This window comes from Myotis yumanensis, unplaced genomic scaffold (genome assembly GCF_028538775.1).
Source record: "Myotis yumanensis isolate MYYU_CA2020_CCGP unplaced genomic scaffold, mMyoYum1.0.hap1 SCAF_4, whole genome shotgun sequence".
Lineage (NCBI taxonomy): Eukaryota > Metazoa > Chordata > Mammalia > Chiroptera > Vespertilionidae > Myotis > Myotis yumanensis.
Window position 1 is genome coordinate 96,662,158 of NW_027223755.1, and position 12,019 is coordinate 96,674,176.

At 39.2% G+C, this 12,019-nt stretch overlaps 1 protein-coding gene across 27 annotated transcripts in view; it reads right to left on the reverse strand.

The window, feature by feature from the left end:
- The window catches only part of RBFOX1 (RNA binding fox-1 homolog 1), a 2,061,082-nt gene that overhangs the window by 29,779 nt on the left and 2,019,284 nt on the right, over positions 1 to 12,019 (reverse strand). For all 27 annotated transcript variants that reach the window (XM_070413026.1, XM_070413017.1, XM_070413018.1 and 24 more), the window contains one exon: positions 9,320 to 9,384. In XM_070413026.1, coding sequence (XP_070269127.1) covers positions 9,320 to 9,384 — 65 coding nt within the window. The remainder of the gene's footprint in view (positions 1 to 9,319; positions 9,385 to 12,019) is intronic.

The following is a 12,019-nucleotide window of genomic DNA, read 5'->3' on the forward strand; positions in this document are numbered from 1 at the left end:
CAGCAAGAATGAGTCAGGAAACAATTATAAAAATTGATGAGCTAGTTACTCCTTACAGAGATTTCCTCAAACCCTCACCTTCCAAACTACCACCCCACTAAATCCTGATAGCGATCCTTACTCTAAATATTTTGTGTATTAATTAAATAAATTATTATGTGGTTTGGGGTGGTTTTATTTATTTATTTATTTATTTATTTATTTATTTATGTATTTATTTATTTATTTATTTTTGAGGAGAATCTAATTCCAGAGGAACCAATCACTGTGATCGACGCCAGGAGAAAAAGCTTGAGAAGTCATTTATTTCTGTCCAGTGACTGTACACGTACAGGCATTACACACAAATGTGGAAATAACATAGAGGCCACATATAAACAGAAAGTGGTCCCTCTGGGAAAGAATTAAAAGTTGTCTTTGTAGGTACAAAGTCAGAACTTGATTTGGTAACTTTAAAAGCAATACTAGACATTTTTAATGAAAAATTCCCTCTTACCCTCAAACATGGAGTCTATAGTACATCGTCTAGTGCCCTCTTCCCCCCCGCTCCCCAAAATAAGCAAAGAAATGGAGTGGTTTTCATTTTTGTCAACTTCATGGACGCTTCATGAGCTAAGTAAGATTCTATCATGTGTGTATTCCCTTCTATTTGACTGGAATATTGTCTTCTATGAGAAAAAAATTATTTATTTGCAATGGAAAGGGCTCATCCAGAGACCCACGGGCTTATATTATCACAGGTTGTTCACCTGCCTCTAAAACCTTCACAGCTGAAGGGCCCTGATGCCTTTCCTTAAAAGATAGTTTTTATTTGCTTTTTTTGTGGCCTATCAAGTCAATGATCTGCAACCTGAAAAGTGTGTAATTAGGCCATGACATGACCAAAGGAGTTGTTACATCTTGTCCCGTCACTGGCAAAGTGTCTGCCCACATGGCTGTGACAGCTATGGGCTATTGCGTTTGGAATTTTCTTTAATATCTCCCCAACTCCTTGTTGGTCCAGTCTGTTGACTGTTATAGGCCTGGTTCCTTTTTTTAACTGCCTCAATTACATATTCATCCAATAGTGCATAACAGTTGCTCAGAAGCCATTATAGATGGTGGACCAAAGGCAATTAGTTCTTGAAATAAAAACTTGAGCACTCTTTCTTCTAACGTGTGTGTGTGCGTTTCTGTAAATTTGAAATGAGAGAAACTCCGGGAATCTATCTATCAGTAACAGGCATATCTCTTTTCAGCACAGAGAGCTTTGTGTCTATAAACACAGGTTTCAAAAATCACATTGATGCTACTATCAAGAACTATACACTCCCTCCTCCATGATTTTAGAGCAATCTTAGTTGTTATAAAAAAAAATCATTGCCAATCTACAGAGCAGGTTGGCAGAAAACATAATTAGTGTGGTTAGTTATGGTAATTTTTTTTGGTGAGTGCCCAATGGGAACTATTTGACCCATAGCGGAAGTAGATACAGTATTGGTTGCCTCGAGAGCATGGAAGTCCACTGACTTTGTAGTCATTAAGTCACATCTTAGTTATGACTATTTGAAGTTGAAAATGTGCCTTTGCCCTGACCTTGTAACAAAAGCAGAAGGAAGCAGAAACAGCCCAGGACCTGCCCTAATAGACATTGGATTAGAAGCCCAGTCAATGGATTTCTGAGACTAGGGATCACCCTGTTTGGACCCACTTCTTCCAGCTGCCCAGTGGGGATTCTGCTCAGGATGAGCACATACATTCTGGTTGTCCTGGGACAATCCTAGCTGAAGCCTATTGTCCCTGGATCCTGATCAGTATGTCCCTTCTCGGTCACACATTCTATTCTGAATGATCATTTCTATTGGCATCTGCTTACCTCATTATTCTATTGTCTACTGCTTACCTCATTAGCTTGTTGATGCAATGTTTTAAATAGAACCTGACACACAAGAGACATTACCAAAAACTTAACTTCAAAATAGAAATCTACATGATAAAAAGAGAAAAAAAATGTAGCAGGAAAGATCATACAAAAATGCTCACTTTAAAATTACCTGACATATCAAAATATAAACTTTGAAGAGCTGATAACAAATTGAAAGGCTTATTCAACCCTTAACACACACCTCCCCCTACAAAGTTTTTCCATAAAGAAACAAAAACAAAGCCAAACAAAGAAACAAACAAACAAACACCATAAATTATTCATGAAACTTAATGGATTAGGTTAGCATATAACCTTATCTATTATATTTTAAAAGGCTTGTCCATACCATACTCCGCTGAATAGGTTTGGTCACTATTCTACCTGAACTCTTTGAGTGACTCTAAACTGTTCCAAAAACCAGAGTTTTAGAGATTCAGGTGGATTTGAAATAATCTGGATATTTTTGGTTTCCTCAAAGCTCATTCTCGCTCTCAAGGGTTAAAGCTCTTAATTGACTATCTTATGGGAATATGCAAAAATAAAAACAAGAACATTTTATGTATTGCCCTCTATGTGCTGGATATTTCATAGATACTGTCTCCAAATTTGTAAACCACTCAGTAAGGTGGAGTCAGTACAACCACATAACAGATGAGGTGGTCCCTACTGCAAATAAATGACTTCTTAAGGTTGCACCACTAAGATGCAATAGAGTCTAGTAATTAAGGGCATAGATTTAAACTTTTAAGCTGAAATGGACAACTTTTCCAAGCTTGCTTCCCCATCTGTAAGATGGAGGTGACAACATCAGTCTTACAGGGTAGGTGTGTGAGCTCAGTGACACTGTATTTGTAGAACACTTAGAACAGTGTCTTTTACTTAGTAAGGACTCCATAAATAGCCATTGGTATTATTGCTAATATTGTTATCATTATTATAGAGAGATGATTTAAATCAAAGTATGGTTCATCTCCTATATCAAACTTCATCTCCTGGTGTGGTATGTCAAGAAGTCATAATCAATAGTGCAAATAATGAAGTCCTCTATTTCCACTTAATGAACATTAACAGCAGCATTGTCATATATATTGAAAGTTTTATTAAAGAAATCTATTTTCATCTTGTAATAGGAAATTCACAAGCAATAAATGTTTCTTTCTAGTTACCCTCAAGCTGTCTAGAATAATTAGTTTCACTTTCTCTTCCTGAGCAAACTTTAAACTAAAAATAAAATTAAGCATATAAATAAAATTAGGAATATATTATCTACTTATGTATTATATATAATAATATAAAGATATATATGTGTGTATCTTAACCCAGTGTTCTAATAATAAAAATGGACATATTCTTCTAGTCACCGAGATATAAAAGAATATAAATAAAGGCATTAATGACTAATTTCTTCTACTTTCTATTACAAGTTAACCGAGCATCTTTTTTAAAATTGCAGAACCGAGGTGAGCTTATCGGTATGTATGAAAACAGCAGAAAGATAAAAAACTCAAATCAATGACAATTTCAACAAGCCACAATCCAAGAAGGTGCAGAGTAATAACTACAGTTTGCTGCCAAGCTTTGACTCAACAGGTTATGATCTGAATTCAGAATGGTTTCCTCTTGCCCTGGCTCCTTGTCTCAGGTGGGGAGATGGCAGGGAATACGCTTCCATCCTCTCTCAACCTCCATGAACTAAGCCCTCAGTTTCTTGTCCATCTGAGAATGCCATCCTTGGCATCTCCAAGTTTTACAATGTTCTCACTTTGGCTTTTTCCAACAGTGATGTCTCAAAAAAGATTAAAAATGTAAATAAAAGAGAAAGGTTACCATAGAGTTGCTGACTTTTATTTTGCCAGGTAAGAACATTAAAAACAAAACTGGGTAAGAGAGAAAAAAAAGGGGGAAAAAAAGCTACAGTTTGCAGCTGTCATCATTTCATTTTTAAAAAAAAAAAAAAAGCTTTTTTTTTTTTTTTTTTAAACAGCATCTAAGAAAGAAGCCTGGACAAAGCCTGGGCCATTCCCCAGATGAGCTGACAGCCCTATTACATCTCACCTGTGTTCTTTCCCTGTCCTGGGAAACCAGTAATATGTCATCAGAGGCAGCCATCAGGCCCGGAAGCGGCCTGGGAAGACAGTGCTTTAAACAAATCACTAGGATAAGATCTTGAGATCTCTCCCTGCACAATTCACAGAGAACAGGGGGCTCACTACTGCTTTGCAACCAGAAGCAGTTTCAACCTCTGGAACTTGGCTTAGCTGAGAGGAATGAGTAAAACAACGGGAGTTCCTCCCTTGTCTGCTCTGCGTTGCTTGTCCTCATTAAGGAAGACTTATTATCCATAGAAGAAGCAGTCTGTATTCTATCCCACAATAAGAAAAAGTACAATCATTTAGTCCCTAAAGTACAACAATATTTTTTAAATTACCCTTTGTATCCACAAAAATACGCTGTACCGTAAAGGAGTAAATTAAATTTTCATTCACGATGCTCAGATGCTTTCTGGCTGACAATCTCTTAATTTTTAGCCTGTCTCATTTGATAAGGACTCCAAATCAAATGCTGTATTATTTTAAGTGCAATTGTCAGCCTTATTTTAACAACGGCTTCTCTCTATTATTTAACCTGAATCCAGGAGATAATAAGTTCTCAAATACAGAGGGAGTGGCCTGCACTCAAGGAAATAAACTCAAATCCCTTTACTTCTTCAGTTTAGATCAAACTTAGGAGGCACATTTGGCTTTAGTTCTATTTTCTGTAGTTATTCTTATGACAAAATACTATAAGAAGGCAGAACTTTGGTCTTTTGCTACCTGTTTCCTTCCTTGCTTGCTTCCTTCCTTTTTCCTTTTGTCTTTCTTTCTGTTCATCCACCTGGCCACCTATATATCTGTGTATGTTTTAATCTATCATCTATCTATCTATCTATCTATCTATCTATCATCTATCTATCTTTCTATCCATCCATCCACCCACCTATCTATCTATCCATCCATCCATCTTTGTGTGTGTGCGTGTGTGTATAACTATCTCTATCACCTATATAATTTAAAATAGTAGACCAGCTTCTCCAGAACCCCAAAGACATGCCTACTTATCCCTGTTGAGTTTTTAAAAAGAACTACTAATTTACGTCTCTCTTAAACAGCACCTTTTATTTGTGGGTTATGAGTATCAGAATTAAACAGTGTTGTAGCATGTGGCTTGTGACTACAGCCTGAATATGACCAGTCCTGGCCACATTTTATTAGCATTTACCAAGTTACTCTAGTGAGTTCTTCCTGAGGTCCTAAGGTACAGGTATGTGTATGTGTATTGTACACATGTATGTATGTCAGCACACATATATATGTATGAATATACATATATATTTCAATTGCAGAGAGCAAGATAATTGATATTATGGCATTTTCATTAGATTGCCTATTAAGCTGAACTTGCCATCACACCATGTTTGTTATACAAACATAGAAATTTCATATGGTATAGTCTAATACTGCCAATAAAACTTCAAGATCTCAAAAATCAAATAATCTAAAAGGGGTAGAAAATAAACAAAGCCCAGTTGCTTGCTGCCTCTTTTGCTCAGTCTAGAGAGTCATCTGCACTGCCAGGTCTCTAACTGTATGTATAAAGCTGCTGATTTCAGGGATTCTTAAAGGAAATATATCTTACATGAACGAAGAAAAGGTCCCTGGTACCTATCAGTGCAATGGGATCATTATGAAATTTCTGAGTGAACCGCTTTGTATCACTTTCTTCTTGAGCTGGTCTGTGTCTAATTCCCTTCTGTCCTAATATGGAGGGACGTTCTCATGCACTGGTTGTTAGATGTTAGGATGTCAGCAAGCAGGACAAGCATGACAAATACCTGCCTTTCCGAAGAGATCACATTTTCATCCAAGCTACGTACACACCATAGGTATTTCCCCAAACATTTGTAGCATAATTCATTGAACAGGGACCCCCCCTCAACCCTCCCTCCCCTTGTTTGGCTGCTCAAAGATGCAACAACCATCAAGTCATAATACACAAAGAAACCAAGAGCCAATCCATAGAGAGAAGCCTGCCCCCAGGCTAAATCCAAGCAAGCCATTCCTCGAGCTAATGTGATGATGGACCTGTCAGATCCAGAACGTATCACGGACACACCAGCAACACCAAGTGGCATGCAATGACCAGATGACCGTCGGCCCCACTGCCATGCTTTCATTGGTTCAAGCTCAGAACACAATCTCCTTGGAGAGTTTGGACAGTTGGCTTTTCATAAATCCAAGTGAGGTTGGAAATAAAGATTTGGTGAGGTCAAGTGCTTACCAAGTATTTCCTAGATGCCGAGGAAAGATGTTTGCCTATTCCCGTTAAATGCATCAAGGAGACTACCAAATCACCTAGTCCAGTCAGGTCTTTTTCTTTTGGGGAAATCTCTGCCCACACCAGATGGTCTTCGTTCTGGAGGTCAGCGTTCAGAAACTCTCAGGATGCTCCAAGGTAATCAGCATGTGATAGTTTAACCAAGAAAATGATGGGCAGAGAGTTGCAAGCTGCCCGTCAAGGACCTTCTGGGCCGTCCTGAGGTTACCTGAGTTCAATATTTTCCAAGGTCCCTGAATTTTTAATTGGGTGAAAGCTTAATTTGTGCTGATAAAAGGTAAAATTCTACCAACCGGGGACACCAAACTTCTTTCACTTTCAAGACATCTGAAATGACTCACGGTGACAGGGCAGGTTGCTGCTCTTTCTCTTTGGAACAGGTTGGCAACTATGGACATTACCGAAACGTTCTAATTCCTGCTGATTTTACCTCCTATTCTGGAAGGGTTTCTTTGGGTTAAGGAGTTTTCCTCTTTATCTTCTCGAGAACAGGAGCTAAGAATCGATCACTATTGATATTACACTGTGATTGTGTTAAAATAAAATATTAACAGCTGCCCTAAGATACATTCTAGATACTTGGCATCTTCAATCTAGATTCAAAAGCTATTCTGATAATTTCACCGAAACATGTGTCTTCTATAAAAGGGTCTTTCTTCACCTTACCTGTTTATTAAAAGTAATAGGGAAGACCACCACTTCATAAATACACGTTACAAATCAAACCAGAAATATCTTTTTAAAGATTATTTTCTGGTAATTTACCTATTACTGCATTTACTTCAATGCTATATTTCCATATGTGGCATGTGTCTTGCTTATAATACAGTTAAATAGGGTTGGTAACCAATTTACACAGCAAGTAAGAAGACCTAATGTGCAAATATTTTTAATGAACAGCAAGAGGCCAATTACATGGATAAGACTATTACCACTGAGTTTGTTTCTTCAACTGAAACTATTAGACTCATGTGGGAATTGTAAAGTTATTCAAAATTTACCAATTCAAGAATGAGGGCAATTTTTCAGTAAGACATGTTGCCAATGAGAATCTTAATAAAATTAAAATAACAGATTTTCATACACATATTTGCATATACGGTGCCCCCAAATGCAACAACATTTAACTTAAGTTTTAGATGAATACAAAAGGAGATGGACAGATCCTCAAGTAATTCTATCTAAGAATAGTGTTAAACACTATTTTTTTAAATGTCTAGATTGGTCTTATTGAAGAACGCAATTTAAATGAGATCTTTGTAATTAACCTTGTTTTCAGCTTGGGGGTAGATGCACTTATACTGAGAAGCAAGATAAAAATCCCTCCAAAAATAAATCTGTTTAAGATTCTTATAATTATACGGCAGGCTTAAGTTACTATGATTATAATTACATACAAAGTGGGTGTTTGCAAATTTAGCATCTAGAAATATTTTCATAAAAATAATTAAGGATTGTAGATAAACCACATTACAACTGATACTTGGTGAATCTTTGGTGTGCAGAATTTAATAGCGTTAAGCTTTTTCATTTGTAGGATAATCTTAAGTACTTCAAGATTGTCAACGTTTTTATTAACCTACTGACCCTCTCCTTTTTCCTAATCCAGTGTCAAAGTGTATTGAAGATAGCAACTTACATAAAACCTATTTTTGTAATTATTGGGTATCTGCATAATTTATGTATTTGGATCTGAATCTTGCCAATTGTTTGGATTTCTTTGGAAGCTCCCTCCAGCCTTGAGACCTCGTTATGGTTGTTTTTTAAGAATATAGTAATAATTCCTGCATACAAGCAGAAGGCAGATCTCAACTCCACCTTGCCAAAGAGCCATTTTATTACATGTGTGTGCATGGGGTTTTCAAAGTGCCGTTCTTAAGGCTCAGCAATTTCCTTTGCTTTATCAGACCTCAGAAGAATCCTGTAGCCGCAATGAGCTCACAACACATCTGGGAGGAATGGAATGGAACTGCAGGGAAAGCACCAGAGCAAACCCAGGTAGGAACCCAGTCACAACAGGCTGGGGAGGAGGACCAGTGGCTGCCGACACGTCCCATTCAAGATCAAATACATCTCCTTGCTTACCTGTCTGACCCAGCATGCCTCAGCCACACATGCAAATTGTTATCATCACTGCTTTATTCATGAAACATATTTTTAAATTAAAGGAGTCATTACCCAAAATAAGCACCCTCAGTGACATTTGAGCATGCAGAGCATCTGAACATTCACATTTATGTCCTCAGGAAACAGAGCCAACGCATTGCATTCAATATGGAAACACACACTTTCTTTTTTCAAGGCACCTAAACAGAAATAGCTGCGGCTTGTCGTTTCAGGAACCGAGTCATCTGTTAAGCCTGGGTAATTGGTCATAAAGCTCTTCCACACCAACCCTCCCCCGCCATCCATTATGACTTGTGCATTTTTTAAACCCACTTCTGTCCCTTCTGCTGCCTGTCTTAGGGTGTGGCGTGCATTACAAATAAAAGTCGGCTTGTCTTAGTAGGATTGGACACTGGATGTTTCAAAAAGGACCAATCTCCTTAGGAATGCCAGCTACGCCTCCCCCATTCCTTTCTGATGGATTAAATAGTGGTTTTACTGGGTGTAAAGAGCTGTAACAAAGGGAGATGGGGTGCTTGCAGTCAAGGTAAGCCTGTGGGATCATCTTCTGTTTTCTTCATCTGAGCTGGATGAGACCATGGTCTTCCAGAGAAGACCATGAGAAGGTTTCACAGGGATGTGCATGTACATGCAAGGTGTGCTGTCGCAAGGGCTGAAAGATCTCTACACAAACAAAACATACCATTTTCTTTGTGTCTTAGCAAAGAGGGCGAGAGTTTGGAATGAACTGGGCATCGCTGGCCATCCTGTCTCTGTGTGGCCCTCTTTGTGGTCTCACGTGGGACCTAACTTGGCGGGTGCTGCCTACCCAGATGTCATGCATTTGCATCAAGACTGGACACGAATCTCGTCTCCCCACCAGCTGAGTTAATTTCCAAGTGGCTGTCAAGCACAAAAAAGGAAGACCCTTACCTGTCACTGTAGGCAGCTGCAGTGGCTGGGGTAGGCTGGGCGTAGCGGTATGCAGCATAACCACCCTAAAACACAAGGAGAAAGTGAACTTAGCGATGCCAAGGAGCCCGACGCAGGGAGGCCCCATGATGAGACCACACCAGAACAGCAGTGACCCAAATCTACCAGTCTAAAGTGGAGGTTAATGAAAGCTTAGTGTCAGAGCGGAAGTACAAAAACACACACCAGAGAGACAGGGGATTGGAGACCAACTCCAGCCGGATGTTAAAGGTTAGCAGGTGTAAGCATATCCCCAGGGGGAACCCAGGTACCCTTTGAGGGACATGTACTTAAGAGTTAACAGTGATTGTCTTGGGATGGGGAGGATTATGGGGAATTATTTAAATACTCTTGATACTTTGCTGAACTTTCCAGATTTTCAAAACCTATTATACTTTACCTTTACTTATTAACTACTAACTTACATTTTATTCAAACAGTCTTTGATTCCTTCCTTAAAAGTCCAGTATAGGTTAAACCACTACCCTCTTGTCTTTTCTGTTTATTTATTTTTAACCCCCTTAGAAGGCAAGCTTACTAGTAATCTCTTGCATATATAGTTGTTTAACCGGTAAAGCAATTAAAGAAGACAGTCCTTAGCTTTGCACATCTTACATAATTATTTTTAAAAGGAATGGTAAATGCTTCTTAAAACTTCTGTCTTTTTGGCTACAGATATCACAGAGATTCGGATGGGGAATTCGGTGTGGAAAATATGATAAAGGATTCCAATTTGTAAATAAAATCATTAAGAGAGAAAAAAATCTGAAAAAATAATTAACATTTAGTTGTATGTACCAGTAATTGCAATTGTTCAATTAAGCAGAGGACAAGCAAATGGGCATATTTGAAAGGAATGTGTTCAGTGGAGCATTGATTATCAAACTGTGAAAATAACAGAGCGTCTTGCTCAGCCGACCACGGCGAGACATCAGCCACCGTAGAATGATCTCAGCACAATTAACAAACAGGCTCCAGGCTCCACTGATAAGACAGGGACCATTCAGGTTCTAATAGGAATGCAGTCCCACAATCCTCTGCGGGGCAACTCGGGACAGGCTATTGTGTCCACGGGCACCTAACAGCAAGACCATGGATGTGCCAGAGGGTACCTAAGCGTAGAATCGAGAGTAGAGGAGTTTGTTACATTTGGCTCCATATCCTATAGGGAAAAACCAAGCAGTAGGATAGGAGGCATATGAATGGGGAAGCTCAAAACTCATCTTTTAAAATGTAGATTAAACTGGTCTCAATCATTTATTTCTACCTTCTACCACCCACAGCTCACTTTCAGAGGAATTTCGCCATCACTTACACAGCAATTCTAGAAAGCTAGTTTGTCCTTGCACAAGTCTGTTCTTCGGATCAGTCCTGGAGGAGACAGATCCAAGACATTCTGACAGATAATCAGCAATAATTTGGAGCCAGATAAAAGAAAAAAAGTCTCCCTTGAAAAACAATGTAAAAGTAAAAAACACACATACAAAAAAACCCAACACAAGAAAACACGAGGTCTTAGCCAGACACCACCTGGTGTTCCAAACACCATGTTCTCTAATTAGGAGCGGGGAAACTCATTAAATGTGCTGAGGAGTTGTAAAACCAAAGCCGTCGTCACACCAGCACCAAGCTCAGACACAGCCTGGTGGGCTGAGGGGAAAGAGGTCACCAGATTTCTGGAGCCATTCTTTTCATTTGCCTGTCCATCTCCGTGGCTTTCTTGATGCATCCAGAAAGACAGGTGTGCAGGCCTGTGCAGTACACTTAGGGAGGAGGGAGGGGCTGGAATTGGCTAGCTGATGGCTGGGAAGCATTAGCTGCAACCAGCTGAAAGCTTTGAGTGGAGAAAGTGTGTGTGTGTGCATGTGTATGTGCGCATGTGTGTGTGAGTGTGTTATTTTTGTCTCTCACTCCCAGAATAATAAAAAAAAATCCTGCCAAGATATTTGCATCAACTGCCATGTCAATCAATCATGCTTTAGTGACTGTGAATTTGGTCCCAGCAAAGATTTTTAGCCTCGTCCCACTTGCAAATCCTCTTTGTTTGAACTCTGTACGTCTCCCTCAACTTCTGCAGTAGTTTTCGTCAATGAAATTAGGTAACGAGTTTGATGAGTGGAAATAGCTGTGGCAGTGCACACAGAAGGTAACAAACATGAACCTCACTGAGCACTATGCCCATATTTATTGTATGAACCTAACTTGGATCTGTGTACCCCGGGGATCCATCCCCACAACAGACATGCTCATCTATGAAGCTTTGAGAGGACCTGTTCTCTCCATAGTTGCATATGATTTGGCCACTCAGAGAACATAGGCGTGTGTTTCCATGCAACACCAGCACCAGTGGTCAGTGCCCTAACACTTATCTTTGTTCGCTAGGAATTTGTTTAAAAGCTCTCCAGATTCAAGAGTCAAGGCCATCGTTTGCTAAAGTCTGTAGAGCCAGTGTCTGTGCTGTACGATACGGTAGCCACTTGTCAGTGACTACTGAACACTGGAAATATAGCTAGTACAACAAACTGAATTTGTAATTTATTGAATTTAGGTTCATTGGAATGTAAATAGCCACACGGGGCTGGTGGCTACCCTAGTGAGTCCAGGTCTATGTAATCCCTGAAATATATAACAGTTGGGAAAAGAAAAGGGTTAGGTGGCCTA